The sequence below is a fragment of the Thrips palmi genome, unplaced genomic scaffold (genome assembly GCF_012932325.1).
Source record: "Thrips palmi isolate BJ-2018 unplaced genomic scaffold, TpBJ-2018v1 HiC_scaffold_16, whole genome shotgun sequence".
NCBI classification, from domain to species: domain Eukaryota; kingdom Metazoa; phylum Arthropoda; class Insecta; order Thysanoptera; family Thripidae; genus Thrips; species Thrips palmi.
Genome location: NW_023144625.1, coordinates 294430 through 312937, shown reverse-complemented (window position 1 = coordinate 312937; position 18508 = coordinate 294430). Strand labels below are relative to the sequence as shown.

General features: G+C 41.6%; 4 protein-coding genes across 4 annotated transcripts in view; 2 read left to right on the top strand and 2 right to left on the bottom strand.

Annotated features, from left to right (window-relative positions):
• The first annotated feature begins 2005 nt into the window (after nt 1–2005).
• LOC117642340 lies at nt 2006–5201 on the top strand. The gene is made up of 13 exons (XM_034380422.1): nt 2006–2220; nt 2305–2442; nt 2601–2716; nt 2795–2848; nt 2940–3014; nt 3178–3302; nt 3381–3413; nt 3496–3753; nt 3863–4005; nt 4081–4249; nt 4341–4544; nt 4658–5000; nt 5081–5201. The coding sequence occupies exons 1-12, from the start codon at nt 2117–2119 to the stop codon at nt 4991–4993; spliced, it is 1755 nt and encodes a 584-aa protein (XP_034236313.1). The 5' UTR covers nt 2006–2116; the 3' UTR covers nt 4994–5000; nt 5081–5201.
• Nucleotides 5202–5230: 29 nt separating this feature from the next.
• LOC117642339 lies at nt 5231–9036 on the bottom strand. Its single transcript, XM_034380421.1, has 5 exons — nt 8168–9036; nt 7937–8079; nt 7690–7864; nt 5460–7480; nt 5231–5371 (listed from the first exon to the last, which is right to left on the bottom strand). The coding sequence occupies exons 1-4, from the start codon at nt 8172–8174 to the stop codon at nt 5484–5486; spliced, it is 2322 nt and encodes a 773-aa protein (XP_034236312.1). The 5' UTR covers nt 8175–9036; the 3' UTR covers nt 5231–5371; nt 5460–5483.
• Nucleotides 9037–10261: 1225 nt separating this feature from the next.
• Nucleotides 10262–13452, top strand: LOC117642342 (C-type lectin mannose-binding isoform-like). Its single transcript, XM_034380425.1, has 4 exons — nt 10262–10369; nt 11308–11402; nt 12485–12593; nt 13191–13452. Exons 3-4 carry the CDS (start codon nt 12527–12529, stop codon nt 13424–13426), a joined length of 303 nt encoding a protein of 100 aa, XP_034236316.1. The 5' UTR covers nt 10262–10369; nt 11308–11402; nt 12485–12526; the 3' UTR covers nt 13427–13452.
• A 2435-nt stretch (nt 13453–15887) lies between these two features.
• LOC117642381 (probable cytochrome P450 301a1, mitochondrial) overlaps nt 15888–18508 on the bottom strand; it is a 35345-nt gene continuing 32724 nt past the window's right edge. The window contains exons 12-13 of the mRNA XM_034380482.1: nt 16843–17049; nt 15888–16092 (exon numbers count right to left, since the gene is read on the bottom strand). Coding sequence (XP_034236373.1) covers nt 15982–16092; nt 16843–17049 — 318 coding nt within the window. The 3' untranslated portion in view covers nt 15888–15981. The remainder of the gene's footprint in view (nt 16093–16842; nt 17050–18508) is intronic.

The following is an 18508-nucleotide window of genomic DNA, read 5'->3' as shown; positions in this document are numbered from 1 at the left end:
ACGCATCAAACTTCTGCGTGCCTGTCAGGCACGCATCAAACTTCTGCGTGCCTGACAAGAACGCAACAGACAGCAGTATTTGGTTGAGCAAGTATTCCACTAATAATAACTTGAAAGCTTACAGTTCTGCAGAGCTAAGCGATAAGAATTAAAATATTGATCTCAGTCAGGAAAGAGATTTGATTTGTGTTACCGAGTCACCGAGTTCTTATCAAATCCTCTTTTTCATTACCGCTGCAAGTGCAGTCTGTCAAGCTTCAGTCAAAAGAAAATGGGGAGCACTGCTGCTTGCTTCAAGTAGCACATCTCACAATGCAAAACATCAGTAAAGAGTTGGTTATGGAGACAGCTGTCAGTCCTGCCTGTCTTACCTCACTGCAGCATCCTCCTTTGTCCCTCCTGGGCTCCAGTGTCCAGGAACATTGGAACTCGAGGATGCGTCCACCACCTCAAGACCAAACTATTCCTTGCTGCCTCCGGCTGCCCCATTCTCGCAGTCTTCAAAGAATGGCTTGTCACACCATAAAACCAACACAGGTTGACACTACAATGAATTAGAACATTACATTCCGCATCGTCACTCGGCTTTTTAGCTGCCATGTTAGATTTGTATTTTGTTGTGTCGTCTGCTGCCGCTGCCAGATGGCATTTGTTTTACAGAACTGCCAACCTAAACACACAATATGTCCGACGGCTTCACATTTCTTTCTGGAACTGAATCCCAGACGAGAGGATCCCAAGAAATGTTGTCTGCAGCTTGTACAAGGTAGGTTTACGCCAGACCGCGTCTTGTCGTAACAGGCTTCGCGATGTCTCGCGGCCTGTTCCTCCAATCCGCGCCTGGCTTACCTACCTTGGCCTGCGGCGCTAGCCTGCCTTCGGCAGGCATTGGCTTGTCCATCGTCGGTGACTTCTAACTTGCATACTGGGGGGCTGCCCCCCTTTATTCTAGATAGAGTTGTTTCATCAACAGATATCACAATCTTGATCCTTGTAACTTTTTAACTTGTCCTGGCTGGGGGCCCCGCCCCCCAGACCCACCTTCCTTCAACACAGAAGTGATCTGCCTGCAGAAGACTCGATTTTTCGCCGTTTTTTAAGCGTTTTTCGGCTATAAAAACTGAACCACGTGAGCTAGGATAGTGAAATTTCGCGTGTGCCGAGCCAAGAATATACCAAATAATCCTGCAAAATCTCACCGAGATCGGCCGAGCCGTTCAGGAGGAGTAGTGTACACACACAGACACACAGACAGACAGAAAAAACTTTTCAACCCCACTGGAGTAACAGGCTTCGCTATCGCTCAGCCAAAAATAGTGCTTTGCTCACCTTAGCACCGGTTCCTAGAAACAGAGACGAGACGGTTTTCGTTTTTCTTGGCAGTTATGCTTCTGTAGTTGGTAGCATTTTTGGCTCGCAGGTGTGGAACTTTTAAACTTCCAGCTACACTGGAAAGTACTGGTAACGAGAATCAGCGGTTAGTTAGTCTAGATTGTGTGCGCCAGAGTCATCTTTTTCACCATGGTTGTGATTGTGCTGGAGGTTGAAGGGCGCCTGAAGTTGTTAAAGCTGACAACAGGTACAGGAAGCGACCTACGTGAGGAATTTGCGAGTCTTTGTGCTCGGGATCCAGTTCTCAAAGCAAGGACTGTGACCCACTATCCGACCTTCAAGAGCCTTAATATCCTCTACGACTTGGAGCTTGAGGTCGAACCAGAAGATGTCCTAGTGGATAGGCAGCTAGTGAAGGTTTTCTTCGCTCCCTATGTGAGTACAAGGGATTTTTGAAACCTTCTGTCAAATTATGAGAAACTTTCGCTCAAGTTGCCTTTTTGTGTCTTTATAGGACGTTACATCTGTTCCATCAAATGGTCTTGACGGTAACTTTGAAGAAATCCAAAATGGTAATTAAATTAATTAGGTTTATAGTATTGATCTTGTCTCAGAGTGTATCTATTAATCACAATTGCTTTATTGTTTTACTGGATAGAAACAACTGGCACAGGAAGGTAAGAAAACAACACTTTTTCGTGTAATTTAAAACAATAGATATGAGTTATTAAAAGATGACGTTCACTTTTCTAGAAGCGATCAAGATCTTGCTTTCTTGGAGTCAATGGGGGTTCATCAGCAAAGGCCCACAGATTTCAGAGGAAGAAGGCCGGATAATCCACCATCCACAAGCAATGTTTTGAGGCAGCAAACATCACAAATTCAGGGGTAAACCACTAGAGACTAATGTTAAATGCAATAAAGATTTAATAAGCTTTGATAGGAGTTCACCACAGGTTTTACAAATTTCAGAGGATCCGGGAAGAATCAGGACACTACACCATCCACGAGCAATTCTTCAAGGCCACAACCAACAAATGGTGGGAGGAATCAGGAAAGTCCACTATCCAGAAATGATGATTCTAGGCTGCCACAACGTCAGTCTCAGAGGTAAAACTAGACATAGAATAAAATGGTTTAAAAAAGAAGACAATACGCTCTTACACAGTTGAACTTAATCCTAACAATAAATTTAATTTTCTATATTAATAATCATACTTTTGCTTTTCCAAATGACTGTCAATGACTTTGCTTTTATGATATTGCAGAGGCAGAAAAAGGACAATTGAAGATCAACCCCTCTCAGACGATGAAAATGAATACCTGTCTGCCTCAATTGCTGCTTTTGCCTCAAATCGTGCAAAGCTTAAAGAACTAAACATAGGTATCTATATAGCTAGGAGTTAAACATCTAAAACATCAAATAAACCACTGTGTTAACTCTATTTTGATACATTTGCAGTTCCAGTCCCAATCCCAAAACTACGAACAAAAAAAACAACTAAAAAGTCACCAGGTAAGCATGTGTAAACCTTACATGAATGTTTGGCAGCTGTCTACAGAAATAATCTTTTGGCAATTCAATAACAGATTTTATCATTTAACAGCAGTTTCAGGCAAGGAGAATAGGAGAGAAACATTACCTCGGGCAGTCAAATCAAGGAAGTCTGATGCACCTCCAGGTGAGATTTCAATTATAAAATATGTATGCATAACAGAGTCAATACTTAAAAAATTTTTAGACAGTATTTTAGTTGAGGCCAAATTAATGAGAGAAAAAAGTTTAATTGTTCTATGAAATGCGAACAGTTAATATTCCAAATGACTGATTTTGATCTCTCACAGATTATGAATTGGAACCTTTGGAATCCGAATCTAACAAACCACCAGGAGAAGAGCCCGAGGTCTTGGGCGAGGAGCAAGCTGAACAGCCCCTTGATTTGGATAAGCAGCATCAAGAGCATCAAAAGGTAAGTTAATCAAAAGTTTAAGTACACTTTCAGAAGCACATCATTTTGGCATGTAAAAATAATTCACTGAATTTAAAGGTTTCCACAACCAAGAGGCGAAAACCACAGATTGTAAGTTTTTAATGCATAATCCTTACTATCAATTTATCAAAATATGAAGCTTTAGTTGACTGCTTGATTTCTATCATTTCAGACAAGAAGACGGATTGGACAAAAAATAACTCCATTTGTCCCTCTTCCTCCATTCCCGAAAAGCCTGCAACAAAGCATCAACAAGGGATTAGTCTATGTTCATCAAAGACACACTCAAAAGATAAATGACTTTCTGAAGGCCCACATTTTAAACATCACCAAAGGGCTCTACATTACTAAACGTGAATACCAAGTTCTGAGGACACAAGTAGTTAATCGTTTGAAATCAATGAATGCTCCTCACATTCCTTTGTATAAGGCAAGTACTTTACAGAAATATTTAATCTTTATTTTATTATAAATTATTTAGTATGAAGACCTTATCAGCAAGACTGTACTCACTCGAATTTTATTGATTTCACTTGCAGGCGCAGCTTGTTCGCAAACTTAGTGCCAGCATTCGCAATGAAAGAAATTACTGGGAAAATAAAGTTCCAAAGAAACTAGCACTGGCTGCTGAGAAAGGAGCAACAACAGCTGAAACAACAGAATCAAGCACAGATGACATTCGGTTAGTTTGTGAAGTACCTCAGGCTAAAGGTGAAATGTTAGGTTGACTCTCACCTGAGTGCTTGTTTATTTCCAGAACACTAAGTGCAGAAGAAGCAGACGAAATTTTGAGGAAGCCCGTAATTAACAAGCTGACAGTTAAGATGGCGCTAGATATTTGCTCTGAAGCAAGAGCAAACTTTGCCCGCAGCCACTCTGCTTGGGATATGATTGAAATGTACCCCTTCCTCAAGGATACTGATCTGGTAAGAAAATAGACAGGAAATTAGACAATTTAATCAAGGGAAGACCTGAATTTACTTATTGTAAGAAATGGTCACCTTTGTTTTGTTGCAGCTCTTGTATGATTACTCAACTAGAGTGCCATTGTTGCTAACATTGATTGAGCAAAATTTTAATGAGAGTATATGGCCACTCAGCATTATCTTCAAAGAAGATGAGCCCACAGACGAGCTACAAAAAATTAAACTTGTCATTGGTATTAATGACTATTTTACTGATGAAAAGGATGATCACTTTCCTTGCATACAACTATGGGATGTGAGTATACACTGATTCCTTAAAAAAAAAAGCACGAGAAAATTGTTAAAAATCATTAGGGATAGAAAATTTAATTTAACTTGTAATTGCTGTCATACCTTTTCTTGATGCAGGCACAAAACAATTCTGCCACTCCACTGAACAACATCCCACAGACTCAGGCACCAGCAGTTGTTGTGGCTGTGAATGACAAAGAGATTATGAGTGCATCAGTGGTGTTTGATGGCGGCTGCCTTTATTCTCATAAAAGGCCCACAGCATTTCAGAGCGTTGCTCTTCTCCTCGCAGGTTACTTAGTCTTTCAAGTTGCTTACCCTGAGCTTTACAAGAAGCAGTTGTATACATTGCAATACATTCTTCATGGACAAACAAGGTGCATTGATGCAAGTGTCAGAAGCTTCTTCAGAACTTACAAGCTGGCTAAGAAGGCAAATAAAAACAAAGAGTAAAATTGAGGTAAATCTGAAAAAAAAAAAGATAACAAGAAAACATTACTAAAATTGGAAATGTTACTTAATGCTTTTCTTTATTTTCAGGATTAGTAATTCTACATACCTTCAGACAGAAGCAATGTCAGCTTCATTTAAACATCAAGTGTAAAGTGATGAAACCAATTAATCATTGTTATTGTTAAATCAAACAGTTTCTGCAGGCAGCAATTGTGTTGAGCAAAGTATTTAATTAGTGTTTTCTTCTTAAAAGAAAAATTCAATATTTTATTCATGTTTTCTTCTTGAAAGACAAATTTAATATTTTATTTACTGTTTCAAGTTTAATTTTATATTCTTCTAATTAGGGGCTTTTCATAGACATAAAATGAAAATGACCTGCAAATAAAATTATAATCATTACATAAAAGCTGTCTGTTCTGTTTTGTTATCAAACACACCCAACTCAAAATTGAACAAACCTTACCTCATCAAATAAAAACTAGAAGACTCAATAACTCTCAAGAGGTTTCTGAGGAAAGAGGTATGCTTTCAGGCCACGACGGAATCCAAAACTAAACCTAAGGATTGGAAACTTGTATTGAAGTTCGGAGAAGGTGATGACACTATTCTCTTGACTGCATGACAAAATTTCAAATGCATTGTAAGGAGGGGTCCACTTTGTTGAGAGAATATTGTATGTGAACATGATGGTATCATCTTCCAACACATAAATGTTACAAATTCTTCCAAATCGATTGTCTTCTTTACCAATCAAGAAGACTACACCCTCATGCCATTTGCTGCCTCGGTGAGACATTTCCCTCACTTTCCTTATCTCACTTGATTCTTGAAGAACGGATGGGAAGTGGGCTAGAATACTTGCTTTTTCTGGCAAAGTTGAAACCACGACCTTCTCAGGACTTGACAGCTTGTCTCCACTGTCAAGGTAGTTTCCCTTTTCTTTACCTTGTTTAATCTTGTAATTTCTAACACTTAGATGTCTCTTGGCTGCAGTGCGAGCAGGGTTCTTCATGGTACGCACAACAGGGAAGATACCGGTGAAGTCTGAGTGCATTGCTTCAAAGCGAAAGCACCAATGCTGTCGAAGAGGCCCCAGTAATCTCAATTGGGAAATTAAATGGATGAGAACATGCAATTTCAAAGACCTATGTCTTGGATACAATTTTTTAAACAGTTTTCCAAACTCTTCAATTAAGTTCTCAAGTTCCGTGATCTCAGCATCAGTAAACACAAATGCCATACTATTATCAACAAGCCGGTTGCACTTCAAAATTAGTTCCAACTTTTCATCAGGCAATCTGTTGTGAACAACAAAGGGAAGTACTCTCATCAGGACCAGCATTTGAGCAGCACTTTGCTTAAGCTTACTTCCAGTGACATGACCCTTCTCAATAGGTGATGGTTTGTTGACCTGCATATGACCAAAGTTACATAAGGACTCAAACACATGATTCAGTTCATCAAAGGTCAGAATTGGTTTGGCTCTGGGGGCTGGAGGTAAGCACAAATCTTTGAGAAGCAGCCGGCAGACATTTTCCACAACGCCTTCATTCAAAACATGCATGATGTCCTGCGGAAGGCATTTTGTGACATCGAAATAAGGAGCTTCAGATAGTATACTTGGCCCGTTAACTCCATATGTTTTAGATGCATCTCTGAGGTCTGCCATATCAAAGACTTCTTCTTCTCCTTCTTCAGAATCAATTTCAAAATCATTTCCTCCTTCTTTACCACAAATGTTGATGACTTGCAGCGGATCACCTTGATTTTTGTTCTTCCAAGCCATGACCTTCCTCACATGTTCGTTATGGTCCACCAACTTCCGCAGAAGGGGTTTAGACTCTCTGAAATGATCACACATCTCTGAAGAATGAACCATGCAGTTCCGGCAAGGATGATTAGCACTATGGGTCTCTTTAAACCCGCCAAGATTTGCTGCTGCGGGGTTATCAAGACAACCAAATAACAACACTCCATAAAATCTTCTTTTAGTCCCATTGATAATTAGATCAACACCTTCAGTTCCAAGTCTTTTCATGTCTGTAATAAAGTCCTTGAACATAAAATCATTGCCAAATTCCTTGGCCACTTTTGCTTTAGCGATAGCCAGTAGGTTTATGGCTTTAAGTGAAGAGCGTAGGTGGGGATATATGTTTCCCAGAACCCAATATGCTAGTCTTAAATTATTTTTGTTGGCTTTTGACTTCAGAGCATCACATGGGTCTGCATCATCCATATGGATAAAGAAGGCCAGAGTCTGAGGACCATGTTCCAACACAACAGGATGGTACCGGTAAAACAGTCCATCCATAACAGTTTTGTAAATTCCATTCTCATGCGGCAAAGGGTTGTCAATGCATTTGAGAACATCAGGACAGTTCAATAACTGTTCAAGTTGAGGAAGGAAGTTCACAGCATACCCAAATTTATATGGAACTAATTTTGGTTGACCTTTCCTGTAAACAGTTTTTCTTGCAAGCACAACACTCTCATTCCAGGAACGCGACATCACGTTGAAACGAACGTGACAAAGTGTCACGTTCGTTTGAGCATTGTGTCACGTTCGTTTGAATGTGAACGAGCTGGTTTTCGGCCAATTCACACCCAAACGAATGTGACACAATGCTCAAACGAACGTGACAGTTTGTCACGTTCGTTTCAACGTGATGTCACGTTCCTAGAATGGGCGTGAAGTTGTTTCAAAACAACTTTTTTGCCCCCACTTGTTTCCCTTAGGTAAGATTCGACTTCAGCTTCTGTCTGTAACCCTTGGAACACAGACTGGTCTCGAAAACTATCAAGAACTGAAGTAATCGCATTCACAGATATGTATCCATCAAGACATGATAGTTTCTTGTAGAACAGATCCTATGAAAACAAAATCCAAATGTTAGCAAACACAAAAAACAACAACAGATAACCTCATTTTGAAACAGTTACCTTGAGAACGTCCAGGTAAATTTGGATCATCCCATCAATTCCACTCACAAGACAGTCAATCGCCCTTTGACTAGTTTTACAAACACCTTTGATTTCCGCTAACAAATTAGCTGCTGCTGTTTGCAGCCGCAGACCGGCATCGTCTGTTAAACAATGAAAGAATGCACAAGACGAGAAGTAAGTACAAGTCTAAAAACTAACCACCGAAATTATGAATCAAACAAATAATACCTGCCATGGTGGCTGCTCATGAAAATAACGTACGAATCCAAATAATCTACCAAGTAATGAGCCATTCAGGAGAAGACTCGAACAAAAACGCTCGTAACGCTCGCTCACGGGGCTCACAACTCACGCCTCCCCGGAGACCAACAACAACTATCATCCAACAGGTTTCTGCCCGGTGACGCGACGCACAGTGCAAACTTCGGGCAGAATACAACACTGGAACAGAGAGCCCCTATTCTTCCATATTGAGTGAACCGGTACACAGGAGAGCAAAGGACTATTTTACAAGCTGCAGACAACATTTCTTGGGATCCTCTCGTCTGGGATTCAGTTCCAGAAAGAAATGTGAAGCCGTCGGACATATTGTGTGTTTAGGTTGGCAGTTCTGTAAAACAAATGCCATCTGGCAGCGGCAGCAGACGACACAACAAAATACAAATCTAACATGGCAGCTAAAAAGCCGAGTGACGATGCGGAATGTAATGTTCTAATTCATTGTAGTGTCAACCTGTGTTGGTTTTATGGTGTGACAAGCCATTCTTTGAAGACTGCGAGAATGGGGCAGCCGGAGGCAGCAAGGAATAGTTTGGTCTTGAGGTGGTGGACGCATCCTCGAGTTCCAATGTTCCTGGACACTGGAGCCCAGGAGGGACAAAGGAGGATGCTGCAGTGAGGTAAGACAGGCAGGACTGACAGCTGTCTCCATAACCAACTCTTTACTGATGTTTTGCATTGTGAGATGTGCTACTTGAAGCAAGCAGCAGTGCTCCCCATTTTCTTTTGACTGAAGCTTGACAGACTGCACTTGCAGCGGTAATGAAAAAGAGGATTTGATAAGAACTCGGTGACTCGGTAACACAAATCAAATCTCTTTCCTGACTGAGATCAATATTTTAATTCTTATCGCTTAGGTCTGCAGAACTGTAAGCTTTCAAGTTATTATTAGTGGAATACTTGCTCAACCAAATACTGCTGTCTGTTGCGTTCTTGTCAGGCACGCAGAAGTTTGATGCGTGCCTGACAGGCACGCTGAAGTTTGATGCGTGCTTGCCAGGCACGCAGAAAACTTCTGCGTGCCTGGCAGGCACGCTGAAGTTTTCTGCGTGCTTGGTGGTTGACTCCAGGAAGTGCGTGCTTGGCACACACTTGGATTTGCAGAGCATCTAGTAATCGATTCTGAGTCACTGCAGTTCATACGGACGGGACGAGTGCCCTACAGTGCCCTGAGTACCGATAATTTGCATTTTTAGTAAAACATGTGTTTTTGGCGTCCAAATCCTAACGTGTGAACAGATCCCGGAGTACCCCGTGCGCTTAAAACGGGAAAGGGGCCCTTAGAGAAGATGATTCGAGGTATGGTTCGGGTACGGTGACGTCAGGATGGCCGTATCAAACCCTGAAGGCAATTTTTGCATTTTGTAAAAAACGAAAAAAAATTGTAATTTTGTAATTTTCTTCCATCGGTCCCCTACTGCTCGGAGAGGGTCCCGGTGGTCTTAAACTGATAAAGCATGATCAGACGTTTCCATTTCCGTCTCGCAAACATCATTTGGACATCTGGTTCAGTTTCTATGGATGTTTTTAGAAAAACCCGTACACTGATTTTTTAAGTGTAATAATGAACTAATTTAAAAAGCAATAACATTTTTATTGCATTAGTAGCGCCATGAAAAAGTTATTGCATTATAAGTGCAATAATTATTGTATTGCATTGGCGCATTTATCGCATTATTAGCGTAGTTATCATTTTATGGCAGCAAAACTGTGATAATCTGGGCCCAGATCGGCCAAAACCTAAGGGACTTATTGCATTTTTAATGCGATAATATTTTTATTGCTGCCACAGATGCGATAATTTGAAGGAATCACACTTGCCTTTTTATTGCAGCAAATTGTATGAAACTTATCACATTAGAAATACCAGTGTAAAAGTCGAATTTTCGGATTTTCAACGTCGATGCGCGAGGGTCAAGCTTTAAGTTACAGACCTGCCCCAGATCGCGTTGAGTTTGTAATGCCATGAAGTAACTTTGGCGCGCTATTACGTTTGCGATATCGAAAAATCGTGTTTCACGGCCCACCCTAAGCTGGGCTATAAGAGTCCCACCGCATCGTGTGGATCGCCAGGCAAGGACCTCTGCTCCTGTTGAAACGACAAACCCGTGTCACCAACTGTGCTGGCCGTCGCATCAGTGTCTCCCCATGGTACGTGCGTCATTTACAGTGAGGCAAAATGCTTCGAAAAATTCTGTTGACAGCTTGTCATAATCCTCCGTATCCCTCTCGTTGTGTTTCTCCGTCGCCCTCTAACATTATTCTCCGGAGGACGTCACAGTTTTCTCCGTAGGGCTATACAGTCCTCCAGAAAACTGTATGACCCAACAAAGAATATACTGTGAGGTCCCACGGAGAATATTGATAAGAAGCCTACGGAGAACCTTGGCAAAAATCAACATAATTTTCCGTACCTTTTGGACACAGTGTGGGACTTACGCTCATTCTTGAAAAATGTTATTATAATGGATTTTGCGACTCAGGATGGCTGTGTACTGCTCGAGTAGAACTCTTGTGTAAAAATCCTAAGGCTATGCGGCCTCTACACTGGTATTTCTAATGTGATAAGTTTCATACAATTTGCTGCGATAAAAAGGCTAGTGTGATTCCCTCAAATTATCGCATCTGTGGCAGCCATAAAAAATTATCGCAATAAAATTGCAATAAGTCCCTTAGGTTTCGGCCGGTCTAGGCCCAGATTATCACAGTTTTGGTGTGATAAAATGATAACTACACAAATAATGCGATAAATGCGCTAATGCAATACAATAATTATTGCACTTTTAATGCAATAACTTTTTCATGGCGCTACTAATGCAATAAAAATGTTATTGCTTTTTAAATAAGTTCATTATTACATTCGGAAAATCAGTGTATCAGCCGTGCCTTAAGAATTCAAGTGTCAGACCATGGTTTGAGATTGTCGTTTTAATGCTATAACTTGTTTATGGCGCTAGACATGCGATAAAAATAAAATTGCTTCGCTTGTCTCGATGTTAACACATGGAAATTCAGTGACGCTCCTCGGTAGAAGATTGTCCAGCGAACACGCAGTCAACACAATTGGTGTTGCGTTATTTCTGTTCCAGATGTAGACAAACCCGCATCTAGTCTCCAAACACACCGCTTGGCCATCACGCCACTGCGAGTTGGTTCCAAGAGATTCTTCCTGCAGACCATAAAGGTGCACTGTTAAAAAAATTCTTAAATTTAATACATAATGTCATCTTAATTTTAAGAACCTTTTGAAAGGATATGAAAACTCATAAAGGTTGGTGAAGTTTAAGAAAATTTCTTACATTGACCAAAACATTTCTGACAAGTAATGAAAATATTGGTAACTTTCAGAAACTTTATTAAAATTGAAAAACGGGTTCATAAAATTTGAGATTGTCTACCAAATGTAATAATTTGTTTCTTAAAATTCAAAATTACTATGACTTTTTATATTTGATTCTCATCCTGCCACTTAAAATTGTGATCATTGGACGCTTCACTACCAGTGTACGTAAAGAACAAATTTGTATGATCTTGGTCATGTGAAGTGGTGTTTGGAGGCCCTGGGATGAGCGCTTCCGCTGCCTAGCGGAGTCTCCGCCGAGAGGCTTGGAGTCATCAACATCCTAGGGCCCGCCTCGCAGAGCTCACTCGTGGCGCAGTTGGTAGCGTCGCGGTGCAGAAATCCGGAATTCCGGGTTCGAGACCGAGTTTCAACCACGCTTCCAATCAACTTCGGCAGTGAAATCGACTACTACCATACAACGAGTAACTCATAACGTACATGAGGTGTTCAATTTTTCCCTTCTCTACATTAAATTCTTCTTAAATGCAAAACCTACTTTTAAGAAACAGATTATTACTTTTCAAATTTGGTTCTTACTTTTAAGAAGAAAAAGTTTATTACTTTTACTAGCAAAAAGTCTTTGTAAACTGCTTCATAAAAAAGTTTCTTAAAATTAAGATGGATTTTTTTAACAGTGTGGGTCCAGCACTCTGGTTGAAAACCGTCCTCATTGTTGCAAAAAAGCCCTTTTTACGTCATTTATCGAGTCTTTTGTCCCGCCATGCATACGTTTCCGTTTTCCATTGGCAATGTCTATTTAAGTCAATAAATGGCGTGAAGATTATTAAGGTCTTGTAGATATGGAAAGTTTCCAAAATTTGTGGCTATGTTTTAAATTTGGGGTCGGTTAATTTTTTGACGTGAAAGTGAGTCATTAAATGGTGTGCATGGCATTACAATTAAAAGGCCTTTTTTGTTTGCAGTCAAACTGGTACCGTGCCAATGAGTTTTGCAACTACCAGAATATGCGCCTCGCCACCATTAGCAGTCAAGAGGAGAACGACAAAGTAGCCATGTACATCAAGAACAGCGGTAAGTCAATCGGCACCTCCGCTCATGGTTGCCACGCGCATTTGATTCCTGTGTACGTGCTCTCACCTGATGCAGCACACCCTGCTTTTCATACAGATTTGTATGTGATTTTGAACAATTTTGTGCAATCTGGTCAGCGTTGCACAGTTTCAAACAAATTTGGTCGAGAGGTCTCATTCCAGGAACGCGCAATCACGTTGAAATGAACGTGACAAAATGTCACGTTCGTTTGAGCATTGTGTCACATTCGTTTGGGTGTGAATTGGCCAAAAATCAGCTTGTTCACATTCAAACGAATGTGACACAATGCTCAAAGGAGCGTGGCATTCTGTCACGTTCGTTTCAACGTGCTGTCGCGTTCCTGGAATGAGGGTGCAGGGACGCGCTTTTTATTTTCAGACTGCATTTTGAGTGGCTTGGTCAATTGATATCGTCAAAGAATAAGGCCTCTTGCATTTCTCTGGCGTATAAAGTATTAACCAAACCCGACCAAACCTCTTCCTCTATGAAAATTGAAGTTATGGCAGGATGCCGCTTTGCGTGTTTTCTACCTCATTTACTTGTGTCCATCTCTCAAACATCCGACCCTCTTTTCAGGTTTGGGCGGTGAATATTTCTGGATAGGGGCCTCTGATCTGGCTCAGCAAGGCAAGTACGTCTGGATGTCGACGGGTGAGCCCGTGGTGTACAGCAACTGGTTGGCAGGAGAGCCGAATCACCTGACGGAAAACGGCGAAGTCGAACACTGCGTTCATTTGTGGGAGCAGAGCCATGGCTTTACTTGGAACGACAAGATTTGCTCGACCTTATTTAACTTCATTTGTGAGATGTGATTAAATACCTAGCATTTTCTATGACAGCTTTCACATTTTATTTGTTTTGGGTTAGCCTGAGTCAAGTGTCATTAAACACCCACCTTTTTCTGCGACTGCTTCATTCGCGGCTCTATTTGTGGTCTTTATTTCGGGAGACTTACATACGAGACACCTGGTCCCACTTGGCTCTGAAAAACATATCTATCATCTCTATCAATCAAGAACCTAAATAGCCCCAATCTGACTGACTGACTCACTCATAGAAATGTTTGGGGTCAAGGAGTGGTCGTAGAGACTTGCGGTTTTATCCATTCGATTCCAAATTTTATGGGAAAATGGAAAAAAATCCCAAAAGTTGAAAATTCTTCACCGTTTCCGAGCAGACCTACTCAATCTTCAAAACAGGGGACCGACCGACTGAAAATTTTTATTCGCCCTATCGGTAGGTCTGCTCGAGACATTTCTGAAACTGTGCCACAATCGGGTCCCCATCACCGGCAATGGGATAAAAACGATGAAATATATTGGGTCTAATAAAACGGCCGGAAAAATATGTAGAAATCAGAAATGAAAGACGAAAGAGGCTTTGTCTCTAAGAGGTATAGTTAAAAAATCATCGCCATCAAAAGAGGGGGGAAACCCCTCTAAAAAAGGGTACAGGGACGAGACTGCCCCCTTAATAGAAGTTCCTTAAGAAGCTGAATAGGACAAGACAAAATTGACAAAGTTTTAAATACAAATAACAATGTTTGTACGCTTGCGCACAAAAGTCAATTTGTTATGCGCAAAAAAATCACACAACGTGAATACGTCATTAACAATAAACAATAACAGAAAAAGTAGCAATATACATCGGCAACTTTGGCCCGTCCCGTACATTTAGAAATGTGTGAATTTCGCTAATGTTTAACCCTAACGGGATTGGAACCTAAGTCTGGCGTCCAAATTTGTGTTTTTTTCGTCATCAGCACCCTCAAAAACATCAGAAACAATGCAAAAACTCGAGTAAAAAGAATGTTTAAAATATACCCCACTGGGATTTGAACCCGGGTCCAAACTTCTCCGATTCACTTGAAACTGGCACCGTTGGTTTTTTTCTCGTCGCCCTGATTCCAAAAATACCCCTATATGCCCTGCTAGCTGTATCCGTTGCCGAAATCCCCTTCGACCCCATGTAGACCATGATGCACCTGCAGCAGCGCCCCCGGGGCTCGGATCGGATTTGCTGCACGGCAAAACCAACGTCCGGGTTTCCCAGGCGCACCCTGAAAAAACAGGGCATTTTTCCAGGGTGCGCCTGGGAAACCCGGACGTTGGTTTTGCCGTGTGCCACCGGGCGGTTCTTAGGGTCACCCAAGGAGGCTGCATACCAAATTTGGTCAAGATCGGACCGCGGGAAGTCCTCGGACGGACGAACGGACGGACGCACAGCAGCATACTATATGCCCGTCCCTCCGTCATTTTTTTTTTACAAAAAGTAAACAGGACGGGCCAACTCTTACCTAGTCAAACATTGTCAATTTTGTCTTGTCCTATTCAGCTTCTTCTTAAGGAACTTCTATTAAAGCGCAGAAACGGTCCGATTGAAGGATGATAGAGTGTATTTTGTGAGGAAGTATTTGAAAGGCCCTCACCACGGTGCGGAGATTTTCAGTGCCTTCTAATTTCAGGACCAGCGTCCGCAATTGCACGCAACACCGTAGGATAGCAAGCGCGTAATCTAGGATGACGCTCTCACCAAGGTTTACGCAAACCTCTATAACTCAGAAATTAATAGGAGTTGGGGGCCTCCAACCTTTGGGAGGGAGAAAACCTCCTATCCTTGCACTCGACCGTGCAAGCTGCAGCTCCCCGAGGAATTGTCAACCTAGCTTGTTAACTGTAAGCTGTATCATGCTTGCCAAAAACTACACGCCAGGTGGCCTTAACCTGCAAGCACACTGTTGCTCCGCTTTACATGCACAGGGTAGGGGACTTCAGCAACAGTGAACATGCCAGGTTGGCTCCAGGTGGAGGCACTTGAGTTCGTAGAGTGTATACGAAGACGAAGTGGTTCGCGCCAAGTAGTGAGAGACTATCCCTCACTTGATTGGCGGTAGTTTTTTTTATTTCACCTAAACCTTAGGTTCAATACAATTCCATCATATTACCTCGAGTATCTTCATTTTGAGACTAAAAACGTTCCCGCAAGCACTGTGGTTAAAAGTACGGAAAATACGGGTCATTATTTTGCTAAGATTCTCCGTGGCTCTCTTGTCAATATCCTCCGTAGGATCTGACAGCATTCTGCGTAGGACCGCACAGTGTTCTCCACAGGACCTTACAGTTTTCTGGAAGACTATATAGTCCCACGAAGAATACTGCAAGGACCTACGGAGAATTACCAAAAGTTGTTTACAGAATTTTCCATACCTTTTTGCCACAGTGCTGATCAATGGATTTGTGATTTTTTCCATACCAATGGTCTTCATGAAATGGCTAATAGTGTATAAAAACTTTATTTGTCAATACTCGAGGTTTTTTTAATATCTTATGGAACAGGTACCGTTACACACACTTTTTTCGCCCCAGGATCAGACTCTGTCCTTGACAGTGAAAGCAAGTGGGTCAGTGAAGCTAAACAGTATGCGGAACGTAGCCTTGGCAGGAGGTCGATTCCACTCCATGGAGAAGTTCCGGAACACCTGCAAGCAACACAAACGTCATAATGCGACCCTAAAATGATGACTCTAGACCGTCGAGAGACCTGAAGCTGCATTCGGAACGCCGGACTCGCGCTCCGGCCTCCATGCTCTACAAATCAAAGAGTGTACATGGTACGCTCTAACTGGAGCATGCCTGCAAGCACGCTCTAACTAGCGCATGCCTGCCAGGCATGCACTAACTAGTGCATACATGCCATGTACACGCTAACTGGAGCATACATTTACTGCATAAGGGATAGGGAGTTTTCTGCATCAGGAAGCGTGTACATGGCATGTATGCTCTAGTTAGTGCATGCTTGGCAGGCATGCGCTAGCCAGAGCGTGCTTGCAGGCATGCACCAGTTAGAGCATACTATGTACACTCTTTGATTTGTAGAGTGCACTCTTGAGGGCGACGAGGGCCCTTGCAGCTTGTATTTTTAGCAATAAAACCTTCTTAAATAGGAAACTACAGTGTGTGAAACTTCAGCAGATCTGAAGCAATGCAATTAAAAGAAGCTGCAGCCATGCAAAGGAATGAGTAAGAATTACTCTGGAAACTCGAGTGAGTACACATAGCTTGCTTCAAGTTGCATCATGTCAGGAGCATACCTAGCAAACGCGCCGCTCCACGCTGGTGCTTTTAGAAAATAAAACCGTGTCCCACAGTTGCAAGTATGGGAAAAACTCGTTATGCGTGAGACATCTGCCCCACACTTAGATTTGCAGTGTAGAGATCAGCGACTTTACCTTTGCCACGACGGTCTCGATCTCCAGGTCGGCGAACCGGCGCCCGACGCACATTCGCGGCCCGAAGCCGAACGGCAAGAAGGCGAAGGGGTGGGTCCCCTTGATGTCGTCGGCGCCGGGAAGCCACCGCTCCGGAAGGAACTCTAGGGCCCTCGGGAAGTAGGCCTCGTTGGACGTCATTTCACGCGTGCTCATGCTCACCAGAGTCTGCAACAAGCAACGTAACAAGATTCATGGTGGTGGACTCCAGCACCAGAGACTGACGCAACCGAGGGGGTAAACACCCCAAGAAATCGTGTACAGCACACTAAATGTTATGTCTAATTGTGTGCGAGACATCACAGTTTTTTGTGCACACGAAATTTTCGTACAATTTTCGTACGAAAAACTGCACATTTTTCGCCTTTTTTGTACAAAATTGTACAAAATTTTGTACAAACCGAAAAGTTTGTGTACACAAAAAACAGTGATGTCTTGTACAAAACCTGTACAAAAACATATAGTGTGAGAGTACTCGGTATTACGCGGTATACACCGTTAAAAATCCACTGTAATATTACAACACAATCACCTACAGTAATGCTGTTATGAAACAACAGTATTGTTTTGTGTCTGAACGGGAAACCCATCCAGAAACAGCACTTTCGTTTCATAACAATTTCCTTGTCAAGTAACAACAATGAAATCGTGATTCAAAATAGTTGTGTTGTCGTTGAACAGGTTTCATGTTTAGAAACAGCCTTTTGCAATCTTAAAACATATATTGTTGTCAGGTTACAAGGGTCTTGTTTAATAACAGCACGATGAAATCAACAAAAATGTTGGGAAGACATCGTCGAAGACTCCAAAGAAGTATTGTTTTATTACAATCGAACTGTCAGAAAACAGCACCGAGGGCTACAACATGCTTGTAATAAAACAAGTCGTGCTGCTATCAAACTTAACAGCATAAGTGCTGTTAATTTACAGCACTTTTTTTAACAGTGTAGTACAAGGGTTTTCTTTGTTTCTTAACTAAAAATGTTTTAAAGGTTCGTATAACGATTATTTATCGCTTCTCATTATGCTTCGGCCGGATTCACTGTAACGTAGCACAAATTTCACTTCACGACTTTTACAATGTTGCGGCCGAGGGGGTAATCACTCGTGTAATACCCTGTACACACGTGTATTACGCGTAATACACGTAATTGTAATACCATTTTTGTGCCAAATATGCCAAATTTTGGCATTTTAATGCCGTAATACACGTGTTCGCGTTACACTGTTAAAAAAAGTGCTGTAAATTAACAGCACTTATGCTGTTAAGTTTGATAGCAGCACGACTTGTTTTATTACAAACATGTTGTAGCCCTCGGTGCTGTTTTCTGACAGTCCGATTGTAATAAAACAATACTTCTTAGGAGTCTTCGACGATGTCTTCCCAACATTTGTGTTGATTTCATCGTGCTGTTATTAAACAAGACACTTGTAACCTGACAACAAAATATGTTTTTAGATTGCAAAAGGCTGTTTCTAAACATGAAACCTGTTCAACGACAACACAACTATTTTGAATCACGATTTCATTGTTGTTACTTGACAAGGAAATTGTTATGAAACGAAAGTGCTGTTTCTGGATGGGTTTCCTGTTCAGACACGAAACAATACTGCTGTTTTTTAACAG

Coding starts and splice junctions, on each gene's coding strand:
- LOC117642340 (XM_034380422.1), top strand. CDS start 2,117: ATGGGGGTTCATCAGCAAAGGCCCACAGATTTCAGAGGAAGAAGGCCG. Junction 2,717..2,794: donor GCTTAAAGAACTAAACATAG/GTATCTATATAG, acceptor ATACATTTGCAG/TTCCAGTCCCAATCCCAAAA. Junction 3,015..3,177: donor GAAGTCTGATGCACCTCCAG/GTGAGATTTCAA, acceptor GATCTCTCACAG/ATTATGAATTGGAACCTTTG.
- LOC117642339 (XM_034380421.1), bottom strand. Junction 7,865..7,936: donor TTTACCTGGACGTTCTCAAG/GTAACTGTTTCA, acceptor TTGTTTTCATAG/GATCTGTTCTACAAGAAACT. Junction 7,481..7,689: donor AAAAGTTGTTTTGAAACAAC/TTCACGCCCATT, acceptor GGAATGAGAGTG/TTGTGCTTGCAAGAAAAACT.
- LOC117642342 (XM_034380425.1), top strand. CDS start 12,527: ATGCGCCTCGCCACCATTAGCAGTCAAGAGGAGAACGACAAAGTAGCC. Junction 12,594..13,190: donor CATGTACATCAAGAACAGCG/GTAAGTCAATCG, acceptor CCCTCTTTTCAG/GTTTGGGCGGTGAATATTTC.